The 22549-nt window shown below is 43.9% G+C and overlaps 1 protein-coding gene across 4 annotated transcripts in view; it reads right to left on the bottom strand.

Moving 5' to 3' along the window:
• The window catches only part of LOC133111712 (protein ENTREP2-like), a 104481-nt gene that overhangs the window by 46851 nt on the left and 35081 nt on the right, over positions 1–22549 (bottom strand). For all 4 annotated transcript variants that reach the window (XM_061222260.1, XM_061222261.1, XM_061222262.1 and 1 more), the window contains exon 2: positions 7387–7443. In XM_061222260.1, the coding sequence (XP_061078244.1) occupies positions 7387–7443 (57 nt within the window). The remainder of the gene's footprint in view (positions 1–7386; positions 7444–22549) is intronic.

Genomic DNA, 22549 nt, shown 5'->3' with positions numbered 1-22549 from the left:
TCCAACATTACACGCAGCTCAGCGGGACAGAGCCACAGCAGAGACATGGAGGAGAAGCACCATTCCTAGGACTGTCGCATTCCTGCTCTCTGTGATCACACCCTGACAACAAAACCTCTTCATGTCCGAGATCCACACTTTGCATATTTAATGCAAGCAAGTAATAAAGAAGCAACAGACAAAATGCATCCCAGTTTTGAAATACTGAGAGCTTGCCACGCGTGAAATCTTGTTATTTATGACCGAGAGATCCCCGGTATAATTAGCAGAGAAAGACGGAGAGAAGTAGCGGTTGGTTCAACATCCGGCATAACAACAGTGCACGCTGTTAACTGGCCATGGTTCTTGCAGATATAAATCCATAATAAGAGTGCGCTAAATGATGAGGGAAGCCAGGCCTGCAGATACTGCCCCTGCCCCGGGGACTGAGGCAGGTGCCCCGCGCTGAACTGAACAGACCAGCCCAGCCAGATGCCCCGGACTCATTCCCACAGACAGAGCCAGGCTTGCCACGGAGGGACGGCGGGGAGCATGCAAGGGCACAAGCCACAGCCACAGCCTCAGGGGAGCATGTGAGGGCACAAGCCACAGCCACAGCCTCAGGGGAGCATGTGAGGGCACAAGCCACAGCCACAGCCTCAGGGGAGCATGTGAGGGCACGAGCCACAGCCACAGCCTCAGGGGACCATGTGAGGGCACAAGCCACAGCCACAGCCTCAGGGGAGCATGTGAGGGCACAAGCCAGAGCCGAAGGCCAGCTAACTGGGGCTTTGAGAGCCATGTCTCTGTCAGGCAGTCCGGAGCGGGCCCACGCACCACCCACGGAAAAGGTTAATGAATGCAGCTACTGCAGGCGGAGAAGGCAACGTAAACAATGCCATCGGAATGAGGGTGGAGGGGCTGTGTTTTAGCGCGGCGTGTTTTCTGTGAAAGCCCACAGGCAGATCCCCAAAGTGTAGGCGTCCATGCGGGAACAGTTCTCACGAGGTCAGCGGACAGACAGCGGTGGGTTTTTGCGGATTTTAGGGAATTTTTGCCCCCCCCCCCCCCCCCCCTTCCTCAGCGTATCAAAAGCCAGTTCTTTAACATTCACTACATGAGCTGGCTTCTGCTCACACTTACACACACATAATGGAGTTCTCTCCATTTAATTTTCCATTTAATTTAAGTGCACCAGAGCTCTCTGGGAAATAAAGTACATGCATTATTCAGAAGAGGGGGGAAAAAAAACACAGAATTTTCTGGCACAGAAAAGTTTGAGATTAGAGTGTTACCCAATCTGTTCAATAAATCCAGTCACCAGCCCTCCCTCGCACTGGAGCTGAAAAGGTATTGGGCTCCGGGTGGCATAGTCATAATAGAGACCCCCGCTCTCCGCTGCATTGTCGCTGTGCCACTATTCACGAGTGTTCACATATTTCTAGGCTTCTTGTCGATAATTAAAGCGCATTTCTGTCGAGTATTCCTCAAATAACCCCTATGCTATAAATAACAGTACAGCTGTAACATGGATGAATTTAATTATAGAGGAATAGTCAGAACCAATCTCAAGGCTCAAACTACTCCTAGTCTGTTCGAGATCATCCATTGTACATCATACCTTTTCCCACAAAGCAATTCTACATATATTCTGCATATCTCAGTCAGTTGGTAAGGATTACTTTTCATGGTTTTCTAGAGCCAGTTCATTTAAATGCATATATTATATTATACTTAAAAGCATTGGAAACCTAGATTTCTTAATTAAAAAGTAATCATTCGATTTCCTAAAATTAGGTGTCAAAATAACCCCCTTTTTTCAATCTTTCTCAAAGACTCTTTATTCGCTATTCAAAATGGAGATAAAGAGATTTCTGTCTCTTTCTCCACACAGACAGAAGCATTCACTGGTTTGAGGGTTCAGGACGGGGATGGCCGCCGGGTGTTGCTGTTAAACTTCCACAGGCTCATCCCTCACCCTCTCTGTCCACGCCTCGCATATCGACTCCGCCGTGAAGGCAGAGGTGTTCCGTTATGGCTGTTCATCCAAAGAGCATTAAATAAGTGGTGACTCCTTCCATCACACAAGCTCGAGGGAGGTTTCATACTAATTTGCTCGCTCCATCCGCAGAGAGGGGGCTCAATTCATTCAGCGCCCCTCTGACAGGTTACAACTCAGTCATGCTCATGTGCTGCAGGAGCCTCTGAACACAGCAATATCGACCCCGCGCGGCGTCAATATTTACCCTGCAAAGCGTGTTTGTGTTTTTCCCCCCTCAGAATAAGAGGGAGGGTGACTTGATTTTCACAGTGTGCTCACAAGCTGTGCGAGTCTCTCTCCGGGGGGGGGGGGGGGGGGGGATGGGCGAGGGCCTGTGATTGGATTGGCAGGCAGAGAGGCATGAAGCAAACACATGAAGCCCTGTGACTCATTGGGTATGGCTTGTCCATCCCACCCCCCCCTCTCGCCCCCCTGCCTCCCTCCCTCCCTCACACACCATGAGCCATTACCGTCTCTCAATCAACCACCCACCACCACTCCCACGTACAGCCCCCATCCCCCCCCCCCCACCAGTCCATTCCACTCTGACCGGACCAATGACAAACTCCCCGTGTGGGCGGTGAGTCATTACCACGCCAGGCTGCCCACGCCCGCTCCGCAAACGGGTCCCAGACAGCGAAATGGCGCACACGGGAACAAGCAAGAACCCACACTCGCTCGCCCACGTGCCGGCGGACACCGGAGGAAAGGAGGACGTTTCCACACCCCAATAACATTTTCAGCCTCAGGGGACTCAGAAGTGACAAGACAAGAATACAGATTCTGATCTGGCAATGTCACTTCCTCATGACGTGGCCTTGAGAAATGCAGGAAAAAGCCAGAGAAATTCAAATGACTTAATCAGAGTAATCAATGTTATCCATTCAAATAACTGCAGAAAAATAAGAAAAATTACAGAAATAACATCCATTGATTTCAGTTTTTGTTAAATACCCAACCCCCATCAACAATTCAAACCCATTCCACAACTTCACATGCTATTTATTATTCAAAAGCAGGCTCATTTATAAGCTTACTAAATGAAAGTCAAATATTTTGAGAATGTATTAAGATGCTCACCCTATACAAAATGGGGTCATGTCACTGAAAATGCCCTCTATTGTGGAGTCAAAGGTTTTATCACTGTCTTCCTCATAAATATTCACTCAGACAAGAGATTCCTTGAAAGAAAAGTCCTCTATTTTGACGTAGGCATCACAAAATATATTTTTCTGTTGTAAAACTGTAAAACCTTTTTTTGGCATAAAATCTCAAGATCTGTTTTTGCCGAAGCACAACAGCCTCCATGTGCATATTGAAAATGCCACGGTTTTGTCACGCAGGGGAATAATGCTGTGCTGTTTTATGCAAGCCTGACAAACCATACACCATTGGAAACGTAATGTCATTAGCTAAAATGCTTCTCAGTCCCCACTTCAATAACATGCACATAGTCGGTTCTTCGCAGCACAGGAGTTATACAGTAATAGATGGCCTGTAGCATAGTGGTTAAGGTACATGAGAGGGACCCACAAGGTCAGTGGTTCAATCCCCGGTGTAGCCACAATAAGATTCGCACAGCCATTGGGCCCTTGAGCAAGGCCCTTAACCCTGCATTGCTCCAGGGGAGGATCGTCTCCTGCTTAGTCTAATCAACTGTATATCCCTCTGGATAAGAGCGTCTGCCAGAGCACATCTGCCAGAGTGTCTGCTCAATCTATTACATTCATGCCATTAATGTAATAGATTGAGCACGGATAGGGAGAACGCCTACACTTAGCAATTGCATTACGGTTACTGGTCAGAGCGTTCTAGAGTGCCTGCTTAAACATAGATAATGGCATTCATATGTAAAAGTACTTTTGTAGAAGCATGCCACAGTGAAACGGACAAAAATTATAATTCCTCCAGAGAAATTTGAAGAAAACAATGGACATTCCATCTATGTTTACATGTTCTGACACCCACATGTTACAAAATAAGGGACTATTGTCGCTGAAGCAACAACATTTTAAAATAGGTTACACAGACGTAACTGTGAGTTTTATCACTTTCAGACAGTATGTCCTGTTACCATAGTGATTGAGAATTGCACCACGGAAAAAGGAATGAATGCAAAAAACCCTTAAGGGGTTAAGGGCAACAAAGGTGGCATGTCTTATTTTCAGGAAATACTGATTTTTTTTTATTTATTAATTTTTATATTGCTGATCTTATCCATTCAATATCATGGAATTGACCGTCCTTATCCTGTCATTGTTCCAGAATGGGACTGGTGTCATATTCATGCCTAATTTCATCAGCCATCACAATATCAATCAGACCATTTGTTTTCACCTTCGGTGTGAGACGGCCAATCTATTTCTGTGTTAGTTCATAGTATAGCATAGGGTGTTAAGCTAGTTAATAACCTGCCAATATTATGTGGGATATCGAATTCGATTGCAATCAACTGCAATACCACGCATGGTTAATCGCGTGCAATTGCAATACGATTCTATCGCAAAGTGCCGCCATTGACTGTACCGCCTCACGATCGCGCAGATCTCAGCGGATTGTGTGCCAGCATTTTCAGCTCATTTCAATATTTGCCTGATAGTGATGAGTAGAGGGCGGGAGAAGGGTCCCAGTGCAGAAGGTGTGAGATTAACGTAAAGATGTGATGCAGGACCCGAATCCCAGCAGGGCCACAGCAGAAGGCTGGGCTCAGAGAGTGCTGTGGAGCGGTGTATATCTGCTGGCGCATACGTCACTGCTACCCGCCTGCCCTGAAGATGGAGGCTTTCACCTCTCGTAAAGTCTTTATTCTCGAAATTGCATGGGTTTTAGTTTTAGGTTATGGCTGATTATTGATCTCCAGAATACAGCCATTAGAGTGTGAAATGTCGTCTGTGTGTGTGTAAACTTGGATGTACTGTACGGTATATGTGTGTGCAGAATGCTTATAAAATGCTTCTATTCCATCAGCAGTCCCAATCCACGTTAAATGCCTGACTGAACACTGCACACCTGCAATAACACTGCACAAACTCCATTTCCCATACAGGGGCAGGAGCAGAGTGCTGGAGGCGGGGGGAAGGGGGAGGAGAGGGGTTTTTTTATCACATGGGAAACTGTGAACACCGCTTCTTCCGTGCCTGACATGACAGACTATCAGCAGTAACAGCCCTCCCCTTCCCCTCCCAGTTCGCTTCTGACTATTTTCAATCCATACGCACTGCATATCCACAGCGCTGCTCATAATTCACACACACACAACAGGGAGTCGAGCGCTCCGCTCCCCGAAGCAACAGATGCGTACTTAAAATAACAGTAATGAAAATGTTTTCAGTTATGTTTAATATATGAAACAGCACTCTGGGCACAACTGTGGGTGACATATACACCTGTGTTGCATGGAATAAACAGCACCTCTGTCAGGCTTCCTGGAGGGGATAGTGTCAGAGGGTTTTTACAAGGTAAAATGCGCTACAGGCATTTCCCCCCATTGTACCGACAGGCTCTACAGACAATTTGGCTAATTCATAAATTACATTACATTATTGGCATTTGGCAGACGCTCTTATCCAGAGCGACGTACAGTTGATTAGACTAAGCAGGAGACAATCCTCCCCTGGAGCAATGCAGGGTTAAGGGCCTTGCTCAAGGGCCCAACGGCTGTGCGGATCTTATTGTGGCTTAGAACTACCGACTTTGTGTATGCCAGTCATTTATCTTAACCACTACGCTACAGGCCGCCCTAGTAAATGCTGTCAGTAGCAATGGTAAACATTGAAATCTGTTTAACAGTCGTTGTTTTTATCAAAGGTTGCATTCAAATTAATACTAGAACAATACCAGCTTCATGCTTAATAATGTTTTAGCTGGCAAATGACAACAAGCAAGGGTTTTTTTGTATGTACTGTACTGTATAGCACTACAGGCCTGTGGTAAGACTTACAGGCGGTTTCTGTGTTAAACGTGAAACGTGAGAGGAGAGGGAAGATGTTCTGGAAAAATGTCGATAGTAGTTCTTGTATTGTAATGAGAATTAAAATATTATATCTCAAGTAGAGTTTGGTTCCAAAATGAGACATGCACCTATTCATAAAATTATTTCTCATATAAAACCAACATTCTTTTCCGTAATTTTGAAAAGATACAGATTTTTTTCATAACAAATCCTCTTTATTTCGGAGATAATGAGTATTGAACTTCAGACAAGAAAGAGTGACCGGAAATAGATATTTCGAATTTCAGAACTCTTCACATAATATTAGCTTGGTTTAAGTGATTGGTTGATAGTCAAACTGGTTCACCTGATTGGCAATAGTTTTGTCTTATTTAGTAAAACCATAACAGAAGTAAGAATTTAAGATGAAATATAAGACTAAAATACTTGCTGAGATTGTCTTCCTTTTTGGTTTTTACAGTGTATATGGAGCAGTGACCTTGGTAAGCAATCCACATAAGTTACTAAAATATATAGAGCAAAGCCCCCACTACAACATTAATTTCCGAGCATTGTAACTGCAAATTACAAACAGAGAAAGCAACATGAGAGTGGATAAGAGTAAAACAGCCCTTAAGTATTGGTCGTGTAGGCATTCCTCAGGCACTTCATCTGACATTTGAAAATGCAGTTAAATATATTTACCTCATTTTAATCCAGCTGCACAAACGTATACATTTTTCATATTTTATTAATATATTAATATATGGGGGATAACTTGCCTTTCTTAGACCATAGGGGAGTAGGCAATATTTTACGGTTGCATTTCACGTTTTATGGATCATGTTAATGGCATGCATGTGCGAAATGGAGGTTGCTCCCACAGTAATTCAGGTTGTCATGGTAATACTAAAAAAAGCCCAGGAAATCAATATTTATGAACTAAAAAAAAAAACAGGATGATGTCAGCCTACATCACTGGGGAACGTTTGCAGTGATTTATGAATTCCCTCGTGTGTTCTGCTGCTTGACCACTATATGTTAGCCTAGAGTCCATAACTCTGGGGCTGTTACATATATATAAATAAATAAATATATAAATATATTTATGACAGATCAGGGCTTTGTTTCTCATATTTACGACGAAAGCTCAGTGACTGAATCCCTGGGAAAAGATAAATAAATGAAAAAGGCTTTCATATTTAAAGATGTCTGTTTCCAGGTCGCTGGTCGATGTGCTACATCCCACCTCACACGCAACAGAAACAGGATTGGTTTTAACACTGTTTTAAAACCAAAAATAAGTGTGAACCAGCCGTCAGACAGAGGCACAATGCTGTAAAATACTGTGCCATGGCTGCACCCCGCTCCCAGGGGAGTGATACGCGCTTCAGGCACCGAAGCCAATCCCAAGCCCAGGAAGGGAGTCACTTACCACCAGTGAGAGAGGTCTCTTCCAGGACACCACGCCTATCAGACCGGACAGCAGCACCTGAGGGCAGACCACAACACAGATGAGCCGGCAGGCAACCGGAGAAAGCAGATAAGACAGACAGGAGCCGTGGACATAGAGACTGTTCATATGTATATAAAATACACCATACAGTGATATCGCTGGATGTGACAGTGTAGACACTCACAAGCGAAATAGTCTGCAAGGACCTATTTTCAGTGAAACTGCTGGAGAGGGAGATTTGGCGGCGTTGGTTTCAGCCCCGGTCAGGGAGCGTAGTGTTAACAGCGGGTCGCCTTGTCCTCCGGCCTGCGCCTCCAGTTCACCCGCCGTGGCCCCCCGGCCCGGCGACGTTCCCTGGCCCTCAGCGCCCCCGCGCCTTCTCCGCCGCGCTTCAGACACCCCGGCTCTCCCACTTCATTTCACACCCCAGCACTCCCTCACACAGCTTCTCCGGCCGTGGCTGACCTCGTCTAACACCGTGCCTCAGCCGCCAGCTGCCTCGGCCCCGGGAGAGGGCCAGGGGCTCCGCTGCACGCAAGAATACACTCTGAGACCAGATGGGCCTGCGTCTATACGGCAATAAATATATAAACACAAACGTATGCGGACACAGAAATGCCAACGCAAAGTTAGGGATAGTACACGCAAACGCCTAAACGGTTATTCATAGATTTGTGACATAGAAATTGTGAAGGGCATTGATCTTCTTACTGAAAGTTTTCTCAAGAGACACGTTCAAATAAAATCCATAAAATATTGAAAGACTAAAACAAGGAAACCGTGAAATTACTGGGGGGTGAGTGGATATATGAAGATATTTAAATTCACATACATCAGCAAGAAAACTCCTAAAATATTAATTTCCACCCTTTTTTAAGATTAAGATTGAAAAACTCTAAAGCTCAGGGAGGCTGAGAGATCAATTATGCCAGTGAGCTAGGGGATAATTTGCCTTGTACAATCACAACTATGAAAGTATGATTTTCTGGAGAGGGGCTTACAGCTGAATATGAATGGAAAGACCAGAAATCTCCAGCAGACATTCAGAAAAAACTGAAACAAAGCATCTCACACAAACCAAATTCTCATTTATTTGCATTTGTACAGCATCCTGGTGCCAGCGGCACACCGCTTCTTCACAGTAGGGGTCTGCAAACACGGTCCCAGGAAACTCTGGTTCTCATCGCAACGATAATTGTAATTTTCGAATTGTAACAAGCTGTAAATTGCCCTTAATTTGACGGTTTTAATATCTATTGAAGAATGATTTACCTACACAGGGTCATATTATGTCGGAAATATCCTGCTATGAAGAATAAGTACCCCATAAAAGAATGCTTCATTTTTTCTGAAATCTTCTCATCGTGAACGATTACTTTAGAAAGAAGTTACATCTTATAAGTATAGTTATAGGTGACAGGTGAAATCAGTGGGGACCTGCAGAACCTAAAGTACAGTAACAGCTGAAAGGATGGGCACCTGGTTACTGACACAAACCCATTTTTGGAAAACAAAAAAAAGGTCAAAGACAAAGTAAATGTCAATCAGCCAAATGTATTTACACGTACTATGTTCAACTATTATGACTGATCAACAGGCATCTAAAAATAAAATAAAAATCAGCAGCATATACAGTGGGTCCTCAGGATGGAGTCTGACAAACTCCTCACAGTATGACTGCGAGATTCGTCTGCCTTCTGGGATGATCTGCTTTCAGAGCTAACAAACCTGAGGGCACACGCACCTATGTTGCGTTAACCAGTCAGGCCAGGTGCTTAAAGTGTGGCAGCTTCCACAGTATGGGGCTGAGATCATTCCAGAGCTCCAGTTTTGTGGTGTGCTATTTGTTCTTCCTGGCAGGGGCGAGAAAATGTCAGCAAAGTCGTGTTGCAACCAAGCTACCAGTTGTTTCGGAGTCAGATGGCTGCCAAGCGGGAGTGGATGAGTTTTGTTTAGATTGGGGAATTTCCGGGCCCAGCACATCTGACATGACACCTCGTGTGGCGAGCCAGGCAGGGTCTACCTCTTTCCACAATTTCAGTAAATTGAGATGATAGATCTGACGTGCTCCTCCCCCATCAGAACGAATAACCTCATAGTCTACATCCCCTATACGCCGTGCAACCTCAAATGGTCTTTGCCACTTGGCAAGTCATTTTCCAACAGTAGGCAGGACCGTGACAATCTGCTTCTACAACAGACCAAATCTCACAATGACATATAGAAATCTACACCTCTTCACAGCCCCTACTAGGATCCGTACAAACCGACACTGAAACCACACAATGTGTGTTGACATACAGATCAAAAACCGGGAAAAGCACAAAAAAATGTAATTAGAAGATAATAGACTCAAAAACCAAACCCCACAATTTCGTTTTTTCTGAAGCGTGAGAGAGTTAGATTATTCTTTCACCAGCCAGACTATCTTTGTTAAGATTATTTATTCATTTTCTCAGGAAAATAGAGATGTGAAGGCCTGACTTGCTATTTGCTTTCATGAATTATTGATCCTGTGCTACCACAGAAGAAGATGTGAAGCTGACAGCCTGCTTACTCACTTGCACGAGGGCGTGTGTGTGTTTGTGTGTGTGTGTGTGTGTGCGCGCAGAGGGGGGGGTTGCTTTTTAAAAGACCTGTTCAAGTCAGAAGAGGGCCATTGTAATTCCGACCGGCTGCACGTCTCCAGGATGAAACTGACCCCAGACCTTACACAGACCCCTAGTGTGCGTTGTTGTCGCCTTTCTCCCTTTTTAAACAAGTCTGAAGTTCCAAGAGCCAGCGGATCAAGTCAACCTGCGGGGCCGCACACAATGCGCAAGGGCAGGGAATAAATAACGCTTTCACAAACGACAAAGCCGGGCTCTCCGTTTCCGCGGGAGGAGGAGGAGGCGGACGTGCCGTGCTTCGGGGACCGGCTCTTTTCATCTCTCGCTTTTCGTTTTGTTTTGTTTCTCCCGCCGCCGATGCCGGGAGGCGATAGCCTCACGGCGTGGCCTCCCCACGGGCCGCCCCTCGCCGCGGGGACTGCAGGGAGATGAGACCAGCCTTCATTAACACACATTTAGCTGGTGAAATATTGATGGGCGCGGGGGAGTTAGCGGCATCGTAACCCTGTCTGACGGGAGGCAGCGGGGACCCTGGCTATTAACACGACCTTCCCACAGCCACACTTCTGGGTGTGTGGGGGAGATGGAGATGGGAAACGGTCTGCAGTTACATAGCGCTTTTATCCAGTTGATGCTGCTCATTCATCCATTCACACACACTTGCACACTAACGGCGACTGGCTGCCATGCAAGGTACCAACCAGCTCGTAAGCGTCTTGCTCAGGGATACTTTGGGGATAACGGCAACCCTCAGACTGCCTGACGCTCTTCCGCTCCTGAGCTAATGTCACCCCTATACCAACAGATGCTGATGATGGCTGTGCCTTGGGCCTTCACTGTCTGTGGAAAGATTGAGGCCAGGAGACAGAAGTTTCCAGAGACTGTCCTCTGACTCTTGCCTGGTGTCCTGTGTGTCTCGCATCAGAAGCCTCCTCTTTGATCACTTCTCAAATGGATTAAGATCCATCCTGCAAGCCAGACGAGTTTCTGAGGCCTGGCTCTCATTTCAGCCTCCAGTGCCTGCCTTTGTTGTTTAGTAGATTGCACATACTAATGTATTACCGCATATAAATAAATCTCCCCTGAATAATTTCATGCTAAATGTATCCATTATCCAAAATAACTTGGGCAGACATTGGCCATGGTCACATCCATAACTAATCACATTAGTAAAGGAATAATAAAGCAATAGATTTGTATTCCTCTAGGAAATAATCAGCAAACATTCACTGAAATGACATGACACAAAACATAATTACTCTCGTACAGTTCCCTAAGACTTGTGATTCGTTTTCCCTGTACAAGAGTTTGCTTGCAAGCTCTACAGGCAGTCTCAGGTGCACTAGTTATCTGTGAATGTTTACCGGTTACTCTGATATCAGAATCACAGTGTTGAGAAATCACCTTGTAAAAATGTGTGTGAGTCTGTGTGCATGTCTGCGTGTTTTAAGAAGCCAGAGTTAAGGAGTAGTTCCTATACATTATAAAAGCAGTTGCCTCCAGAGGGTAAGCCTGTGCAAAATGGAACAAACTGCTATGGGAGAAATGATCCCTTCATTTTCTGAAGGGCACACAGTGTTTCGATATTTTGGAAATTGTACTCAACCTTAATAAAACTGTTCCTGAGGGCAGCACAGGGTTGCTATGGCAGCAGAGTAAACAAACCGAATGGCAGTGGTAATGATACGGACCCCTCTCCTCTCTCGCAAACAAAGACCACTACTGTAACCTCGTAAACCCACACTAATTTCACTCCGCTCCAAATCCATCTCAAATACTAAAAACTAATGAGATCTGACATTAAATCTGTCCACTATAGCCTCCAATAGCCATTCCACGCATGGCTCAAAGGCACAGGTGAGGAACGACCCTGGCATGGGACACTTATGGTTTTAAGACGGCAAATCTCAGCGGCGGGTGAAGAAAGCCTCGACATACACAAATCGCAAGTCACAGAAAAACACACACATCTGCGAGATCATCAATTGGCCATAAGCTTTGATTTCAGTCCAATTCATTGCCACGTATTTCATATCGTTGCGCCACATTGCTACTTAATCCTGACGCCGCTGCACCCACATCAAAGCGCTCGCTCTGTGGCGGTCCTGAAACAGGGACATTTCACACGAGTCAAAGCCACAGCCATGGAAGCCTGGAATGTTTCCCTGGCAACCGCGCTTTGGCCAGATACCTGAATCCATAATGACCGTCCATTTCTCCCAGAGAGCACAGCATGCCTGCTGTCCCTCAGCAGCCAGGGCGTTACATCACACAGACTCCCAGCATGCAACAGCAGGCCTTCAGCGCCCTGCGTGTGCTCGAACAGGGCAACTTTACTCAAACTAAACGTCCGTACTCAATTCCTGCATGCCTTCAGTATGCCGAGTGTGTTCTAACAGGACCATACTCAAACAAGGGTCATACTCAACATCAACAGGAATGCATAACCAACCACCAGAAAATATTAGCACATTAGCATATGCATGCTCTTAACATGTTACTGTATGAGCATGTTAATTATATGCCTCTTATGTTCCGCAATGCATTTCACATCAGACATATTATCACTGATCTGCCCCCCCCCCCAGCCAGTAATAAACACGCAGTGTTGAAAGCAGGGACCTCGGAAAGCAGCTCGGATCTTCTCTGCATACCTCTTATTTGGTAATGTGCATTTTTGTGATGAATTGTCTTGTTATTCACAATAGTTTTTGACAAGGTCCCATATGAGGGAACAGTAACAAAAACAATGCGGATATACACAAAACTGTCAGACAAAATAAAAACGAGAATAAATAATAGTTTAACAATTTTCAGCCGCGGGGAAAAACACGAGCGCCTTGCTGACGTTTCAGCATGTTTTCGCAGGTGGCCCGGCGGAGACAATAATTGTGCAGTCGTGCGCTAATCCACCCGTCTCTGAGACAAAGTCACGTCTGCGGAGAGGCTGAAACACCTGCCACTCCGCGGTCCATCTGGAGCAGAGCGCTGCCGTCGCCCGGCCCCGCTTCTCTGTCACCCGCTTCCACGAGGACGGATCCTCAGGTACGCCGCAGGCTTTCCCAGCGACTGTTTTCACTCTCACGTATTCCCGGGCCCTCGTCTAGTGAAGTGCGGCTCTCTCGCACTGCGGACACCTGAGTAATCGCTCACCTCGGCCGGCGCGGCAGATTGAGGTTGGACCGCTCCACAACCAGGTCAAGAGTCAGTTCCACTCCACTGAACATTCACACGCACCCCGAGAGCATGACAATGATGATGACATTGAGAATGTACAGTACAGAGCAATGGCTCTCCGATTCACAGTTTCACAGACACCTTTTGCTTTAGCTTCTTTGGTATTAAAATGCATAGTATCTCCCGCTCGCTTAGCTCCCCTGGCTGATTTCAGTGAAATAAGCCCTTTTATCCATATAATTAGCATACAGTATCCTATCTTTGGCCAGGAGTTGCTGCTTACTGAGATATCTCTGCATAAAACCACAGTTGCAAAAAAAAGCCTTCCTCATGCTCTGAATTATCTTAGCGATTTGCACACTGGGTAAGATAACAGATGCCGGGCTCCTGCTTGTGGTGTAAAGCCTAATGATTCTGTTACTAAGTCTCTTTTGGTTCCTGCAGGCATTAGGGATGTCAGGAGGAACCCTGTACTCCCTTTTAAGCTTATCCTTGCTCAGGCAGTGTAATTAAATGACTGTCAAATGGATAGCACTGTGGCTTCAGTATGGGCCATCTCTCTCCTGTGTCTGGCAGAAAGTAGCATCAGTTCAAACCACACCACACCAGTGAGCCAAGCTCGCCTCACATTCAACTGCAAATCAAAAAAGCAGTTTGGCATTTCTGTAAATGTCAGGAAATATATACAAGTCCCCAAAAACTCACCATCTACCTTCCGAGACCCACATTTCAGGTTAATCCAACAGTCAACTATTTTTTGAAACAGATTTCTTTTTTACCCATATATAGGTGGTTCAATCCAGCTAGGGGATATTGTTTTGGAAGAGGCTGACAGATATCCTGTATTCGGAAGAAAGCCTGACTGACAAATTCAGCCATACTATCCAACAATTTAAGGACCTGTAATAAAAAATTATAATTTATAATCACGAAGAGTAAACAAAATAAATGAAATACTATGACGCTAAGCCTATTTTATTCAGTTGAAATCAGTTTTTATTTTTTATTCTTATACGACCCACAATAGGCGAGTTTGGTCTGGCCCTGGGTTTATAAAGGAAATGCAACACAAAGGGAAACCATTATTTTCTGGTTTATAGAAAATGTAAACACACATCCATGACTAAATTAATAGTTCATATGTAAGCCAAAGTGAGTAGTGCAGACAGCAGAGGGTCATTAGTGAATGTGGTATCTCACAAATGGTACATAAACACGTAATATGACATTCCTGAACATCATCAGGTAACTCATGTACTGTATATTAGGGATGTGACAAATCATCTGTTTTTTCTATACAATTTCAGCAATTTTTGGTAAACGTGTACAACTCAGTTTCGGTTAACCGTTTAAATGCTTAACCGTTCACATCCCTAGTATATATGAAAAGATATTACATGTTGTAAAATAAGCTTTTGTGGTTTCCATGAGCTTTCAAACAAATGTCAATGATACAAAAGCACACACACACACACACACACACACACACACACACACGCCATGACATCCGCAGAAAACGCTCATCTTTATCACCATGGAAACAAGAGCACAACAGCAGGCTAGCTGATACAGCTCAGAGGGCAATGCATCTAAATCCCCTTACCTGTGTTACCACTTTATCCCTCATTCTGTTTCCATTCACATCTCATTCACTTCTCTCAGTGCTCCTCTGGCCCTCCTCAGCCTCCACTCCCAATCAGCAACAAAGAGCAGGCCACTGGCATGATAATCCCCTTTCAATTTCACGATTACAATTTTCATTATCATTATTTAAGGATAAATACAGTGCCCTCCAAAAGTATGGTAATGGTAGAGTGAAATTATTATTATTTTTTGCTATATACTTAAAGAATTTGGATTTGACATCAAAAGAAGAACATGAGACAAAAGTGCAGACAATCAGCTTTTACCATTTTACATACTTTTGGAGGGCGCAATATAACTGGAAAACCAGATCAATAATTCTTTAAATGCTTAACTAGAACTGATGGTCACATCAGAGAGTTTTTATACATTACAAAGAAGTACAGTAACTGACTCTTGCTTAATGTCCTGCCCAACTGTGTAACTAACATCATCATAATGTTGAGAAATATTCAATCATGGATGTTGTTTATAGTTAAGTGAAAGAGCCACAGATAGTGACTCTGTCAAAGTGAAAACAAAAGCTAACAGCAGTGCGGTAGACCCTCTCGATGAGCACTGTAAAAGACGGTTGAGTTTTACAGAGCACACTGCATCCCAACAGACAGGAAACCAACGGGCATCTGTCACAGCCGCCCAAGCTTGTGCCGTCAACCTGCTGCATGAAATCTCCAGCGTAATGTCATTGGAAGTCAGTTTAGGGAAACCTCTAATGGGATTCTGCTGTTTGTCTTCCTCAATAATTGCAGATGAGGCGAAAACATAGATTGCATCAGATAATGGAAACCAGCCAACGGAATTTCCAATTACCCCCACAGTCTTTTCACAAGATCAGAATTAACTCTTATTTCAGAGGTCTGTGCTGTGGAAGGGGGCTATGACTACAATGACAAAGCTGGGTCTTAAACATTCTCATTAGTTCAGACCATGTATTTCCCCTCATAGATATGGTAATTCATAATTAATCAATGCCAACCACTTCTCTGGAACATTCACTTACGTCTAAGAGCCCCCCCAGCAACGAGCTGCAAATGGAAAAGCCCCAGTCACTGTACTCCCCGTAGACTGAGCTAAACTAGGTGCAATTATAAAGAATATGACCAATAGAACAGAACCCAGATCATCCATATGTGTACTGTCAATGGATGAATGAAACGGTGAACAAACAATATCATATCATGCAATAGAACCGTTTCCTGGGTGATGAGTCAAACTGCAGGCAGCCCCTCCCCTGCCCAACACCAACACATTAGAAACTCCACTGGGAGCTGCAAGGAGCAGCTTCTGGTAGCCTTCATTGTAGAAGAGGGTTGCGTGTTGCTAAATGATGACAAACAGGTAAAAATGCTGACTACACCTATCTAAACCTCCTTGTATAAATGTACAATGTAAATCTTGTAAAGCCAATGCAGCATCAGTATAAGTAAATACACGGATGAAAAGCTTTCACTGACCACAGGGCACTTGTAGTGGATTTAATCAGACCTCCTCAGCCACTGATACAATTGGGGTTGCTCTAAATACTCACCCTCACCCCCCTTCATCATTTCTAAGACCTTTACAGAGTCAACCTCCGGCTGAACCGGTCTGAACGTCTTCACAACAGGAAGACAATTGAAGTAAATTGAAGCAAATGGATCTTCTCCCGCTGTGTGTTATGACAACAATAAGAGACAACCACTACCTCTAACAAAAATGTTCCTCGATATATTCATGCTGAATAATAATTCATTCAGCATTATATTTTTTTAAAAGTGCTTAGGCCTACATCTATATATCTCCCGATGGCAAGATCAACTTTAAACTGACTACAAAGATTATTCTCCATTAGGCCACAAAAGCCATGCATTTCACCGTTTTTATATGTTTCAGGCAAAAAATAAATCTGAATATTTGATAGCTACACAATCCTACATCCCAAGCAGAAATGACACAGAGTGGCCAGCCTCCCACGGTTTGGGTATTTTTGGGTTTGTGTTTGTGTGTCAGTGTGAGGGCTCTGGTCCCATCAGGCCTCTTGCGATAGGCTTCTGTGTACAGAGCTGTACAGAGCTGTCTCTGTCTAATTGAGACAAATGGAGCAATCATTACATGTCCTTCACATGCTAAGGACAAACACATACTTTCCATGTATGTGCGTATATGTGCTGGCAAACAAAATGCTTGTGTTTACCTGTACTGCAAAGAGCACTACTTACTCTAGTTCAAAGATGACATTGTCTTAAATAGAGATGAGGAAAAAACTAGGAAAACCCTTAACATATAGGGCAAAACATATAGGTTTATTTTTTACATTTCTGCCAGATTTCCATATTAAAAAAAAAAAACTTTATCATTTTGACAGATCTCCATAAGAACATGTATCTTTACAATGTCCTCTTAGTCCAGTATCCCTGTAACTCCGCTGGATGCAATGGCAAGAAGATATATCATTCTAATGAGAGTAATAAAACTCATGATATCAGTCAAATTAGTTGTTCAAACTCTAATGACAAATGTATTACAATATCAACTGGATCATTAGCACTCATATTAAAATAACAATTTCTAAGTTATCCCCCCTGCTGATATTCAATTTAGCTGACACAGCTTGACATTGACTGTTTCAACAAACTTTTTATTCCTAAAACTTCTTCGAAAACACTCAAGAGTAGTAGTACAGAGCAGCATCGGAGTATGATTCTGAACATTCCAGAGAACACGGCTTGACATGAGCCGGTGGTTTTATTTATAGGGTAACACTTCACAATAAGGTTCCATGAATTTGCATGAACTAATGTTCGTAACTACTACTGAGAAGTTAATGTGTACAGCACTGTTAATAATATTTGTACATCATTAATTCATGTTAACAAGTACATTGGTTCTTGCCAATTCATATTGGAATGAAAAAGTCAGTTAATGTATCTGTTAATGGTTAACTAATTATAAGTTCCTGCTATGGTTTGTGAATGGATACATATTATGTACAAACAAATATGTTCGTTAGTTGTTAAGAAATGCATTAACCCCTTAAGTATCACCCCTTTTGTTGGCATAAGCTTAAAAATTACAGACCTGAAATAGTTACTATTCTTCAACCCTTTTGACTACAGGCATAACTCTGGTCTCTTCTGACCCTTTGGGGTTTGTTTTCCAAGAGTCAGAATTACTCCAAATATTACTGAAACAAAGTTACAGAAGCTCAAACACAAAGAAAGTGGACGGTTTTTTTCTCACTTAAAAGCTTTTCTGTTCATGACTGGATACAGATTATTGTAGCTGTGGCTAAGAAACACAATGGAACACAATAGAGCCAAGTCACAACATTGGACAAATACCCTTTCAAATTTGAGGACAATATCACCAAAAAAAATGGGCTTGACGCATTTGTACTTGGGCTCATCGTGTTTGAGTGCCTATACAAAGCGTAGATAAAAGCATTTCTATGTACAAGTACTGTTCTCGCGATAGCAATGGCAAACAGCATGTTAAAATAAGCTATAGAGATAGATCCGTGAGTTTTCAAACGGTATATCCTGTTACCATAGTGATTGAAAATTCCAAGCTCTGGTGCATTACAGGTGTGATTACATGGGGGAAAGTATAGATAATAATCAGTTATCAATATCTGTTAATAAATTTAAAAAAACATGTTTAAATTAATAATAACATACTTCTGAAACTACACTGACTGACAGGTTTAACTGGGATTGAGACTGAGACCTACATATTTATAATGGAGATTGAGTCAGGCTAAATTTTATATTTAATCTTATTGGCAGTTAATCCCGTAAAATCTGAGAGATAACTTCAAGACAAAGACCTTCTCCTCCCAATGGTCTCATATCAGCTAAACCGAATTAACCTCCAAAAAAATAACTCCCAGGCATGGGCAATGACAGAGCAGAGAGAGCCCCCTCTCTCCCTCTCTCTCTCTCTCTCTGTCTCTCTCCTTCACCCTCTCTCTTTCTTTCTGCATCCCGCAGTGCCCTTCATATTCACTCTGTGTCCCAAGGACAGGTAGTATATGATTAAGATGATGGGTTTGCAGAGTGCTGAAACAGTTCCCCCAAATACAGAAGAAATCAATGGCTGGGAACAGCACAGCCAGGCCTGTGCTAAGGGGCGAGAGAGACCATTATCTCTCTTATTAAAGTGATGCTCCGTCGATTCTTCATTACGGAACTTGAAACGAAGCCCGATGTAAAGGGTTGGGACGAATAAAAAAATAAAAAAAAGTTCCTTGCCAAGTCAAGATTTAAAGCTCAATTTAACGAACTGCTAAAAATAACATACTTGGTCATTGGTGTACCCACAGGGAACTGGTCAGCCAATCAGTGCTGCTGACTCCCAGGAAGAAACTGCAATTGAGGCCAAAAATGACATCAGCTGGCCATTACATTTTTAAATATAGCCTAGCTCCATTGCAACGGCTTCGGTTATCGCTCAGTTCGTTGGGTCTATTTATTCAAATGTTGCTTCGGGAATTGCCTCATTACCATCATGTGAAAATGCATTTAACTGTCATTAAAACTAAATGAGACCTTGGATAACTATGGATAACTTCAAAGAGGCATCTTGCCTTTCCTTGAAGTTATATCATCACCACCACCACCATCGTTACTTATTTAATTTATTTCAAGTCTTATTCAAATATTATGTACATCCACACATCCTTATGTTGTCTGGGTAGGGTGAGAGCAGAGCATGAAAATGTATCAATCTGTGAATCTTCGCAGACTTGTCACTGGATAATACAGATAATTTGAGGATGTATCTGGATCAAATGGTAAATGGTAAATGGTTGGTATTTATATAGCGCATTTATCCAAAGCGCTGTACAAGTGATGCTTCTCGTTGGCCCATTCATTCACACACTCATGGCGACTGACCGCCATGCAATGCACCAAACAGCTCGTCGGGAGCATTTTTTTTAGGGGTTAGGTGTCTTGCTCAGGGACACTTCGACACACCCAGGCCGGGATTGAACCGGCAACCCTCCGACTGCCAGACTACTCTAACCGCCTGAGTCTGATGGCTCCCCCAAAACAGGAAATAAGACTGAAACCAACCAATACAACCAATTGATTTTAAATTCAAAATTAAGAAAAGAAAAATAAAATGTCACAAAGCTGCTAACTGGGATAATTAGCTGTGTGAGCTTACAAAAAATAAAAGGGACTCTTTGATAAAATAAAAAGAAGGCATTTGAAGGTAGCACACCTTTATCATTTTCCTTTATTGGAATTTCCTCTTCAAAGAGCCCACAGTGGCAGTCCAAGATGGCCGCCGAGCAGAGCATGCTGGACGTCGCTGCCCCTGATTGCCTAGCAGGGGCCTACAAAGAGCTCCGTCACAGCTGGCATCCAGATAAAAGCACGGGGAACGCTTCGGATTAAAGGCGCAACAGGAAGCCGTGTGCCCCTTTCTCTTGCTGTAAAAGCTCATGGCCACAGACAGATTTTTTATATATATATTTTTTAAATACAGTGTTTTTTTTTTTTTAAGAGAAGGTTTGGAGGGGAGATGCGACTGGCTAATGTTCTCCGTTACACGTGTCCCTCTCTGGGCGGAAGCTGACACAGGGGTGCGTTTTAGAGGAAGCAGAAGACAGCTGCAGCCACAGGGCAAATGGAAGCCTTCTTCTCCGCATTCCTTCTGCTTGCGTGCGCTCAGGGAGAACTGCTATCTGTTACCAACACAGCCTTCCTCCAGGAGCCAAAACAGACACACAGTGTTTATCTGCGGGAGCAGTGGTTTATATCACTGCCCACCCCCCGGTCCTCCACAGGGACCTATCAATGTGCCCGGCTCCCTTAACTTCAAAACCAAACTCGACTGAACAGCTTCATAAACATTACAAAAGGGAGCACTGGCCCTCTGGGCTTGGGAGAGGCCTGGCTTTGAGCAGCGTCGTGCCTCTCATTCCAATGCCATCACTCCTGCTCTTTGGGTGAATCCGCAAGTCAGAATTAACCATCTGTGTATCTACAGGAAACACAGAAGAAGAACTAAGTCCCAAATCACACAGCGGCACTGTGCTCTGTTACACTTCCTCCTTCCTCCCTCTGGAGCTCGGCTGATCCATGGGGATCTTTCGGTCTTTGCATCACCCCGGTGGGTAATGCCGTATTTGTGGTGGTTTAGCAGTGAGGCCGTATTAGCCCTATTCTTACATGCTTTTAGACACTACACACCCCACACAGAGTGCCACAGGAGAGCAGGCACAGATCAGAGCGGAGGTGCATCATTTATGGATCACTCCTGGTGATCTGCAGGTGTCAGGCAGGGCAGCAGTGGGTGTATATCCAGCAGATAGAACTGGACCCTTGCCTGACCTACACCCACCCCGCCCAGACGGTAGAAAGACACCCTAATTGGTTAATGACACAGCCCAGAGTTATTGGATCTATTGATCGATGTTGAGGTTATAGGGCTCAGCTAGCGCACTTTGACCATCCGCGCCTCTTAAGAGCCTCGTAGCCAGCTTATGGGGACATAACAGCATATATTTGGGGCTCCAGACAGTCTTTATCCTTTCACAGAAACCCCTGGACAGGTGTAACAGTGATGTTTTGGGGAAGCAGTCTGTGGTCGATGTTACAGACTCTGACTCAAATGGTATTGGATCGTGGAGGTTTCCTGGCTCTAGTACCATTTTGTTTTTCTATATATTTTCTCAGTTGCCATCATCACTCACACGTTCGGCGAACGGTAAACTTTTGACTCCAGCAAAGACAAGAAGCCTTGCGGCACAAACTGTCAGAATAGGTGAGCCAACTATCCCTCACTTTTGAGACTTTTGTTTTCTTTTGCAGCACACTTTTATACACACACACACACACACACACACACACACATACACACATACACACATACACACATACACACATACACACATACACACATACACACATACACACATACACACATACACAGGTTAACAAAAGGTTAGGCTCTATCCTCAAAAGCCAGTGTCTGGGACTGGTATATGGGCTGGGTCACAACATACACTCAGTGAGGACTTTATTAGACTTATTTTTTATTCTGCTGCTGTTGCCTATCCAGTTACAGGTTTGATGCGTTGTGTTTCAGAGATGCTCTTCTGCATACCACTGTTGTAATGTGTGGTTATTTGCATTACTGTGACCCTTCTGTCTGACCAGTCTGGCCATTCTCCTCTGACCTCTCTCATTAACAACACGTTTGTGCCTGCAAAACTGCTGCTCGCTGGATGTTTTTTGTTTTTGGCATCACTGTCTGCAAACTCTACAGACTGTTGTGTGTGAAAAATCCCAGGAGATCAGCAGTGTCTGAGACACTCAAACCACCCTGTCTGGCACCAACAATCATTCCATGGTCAAAGTCACTAAGATCACACTTCCCCATTCTGATGGTTGATGTGAACATTAACTGAAGCTCCTGAACCATATCTGCATGACTGTATGCACTACACTGCTGCCACACAATTGGCCGATTAGATAATTGTATGAATAAGTAGGTGTACATTAGGTGTTGCTAATAAAGTACTCAGTGAGTGTATGGAATGCTCACTCAAGCGTCTTTTTAAATGAAGCCTGTGGACTGAACTGCACATCAGAGTGGGCCTTTGAGGAGAAAAAACCCATAACCATGAGCCTCGCATTCTTTCAAATATCGGCCTATATAGGGTCTCTACACAAAGCCAGACACGTCTTAAAGTAAGACCCAGCATAATGATTATAGCACTG

Source organism: Conger conger, chromosome 15 (genome assembly GCF_963514075.1).
Source record: "Conger conger chromosome 15, fConCon1.1, whole genome shotgun sequence".
NCBI lineage: Eukaryota > Metazoa > Chordata > Actinopteri > Anguilliformes > Congridae > Conger > Conger conger.
Note: the sequence above shows the minus strand (reverse complement) of the source record. Positions and strands in the feature narration are given on the sequence as shown.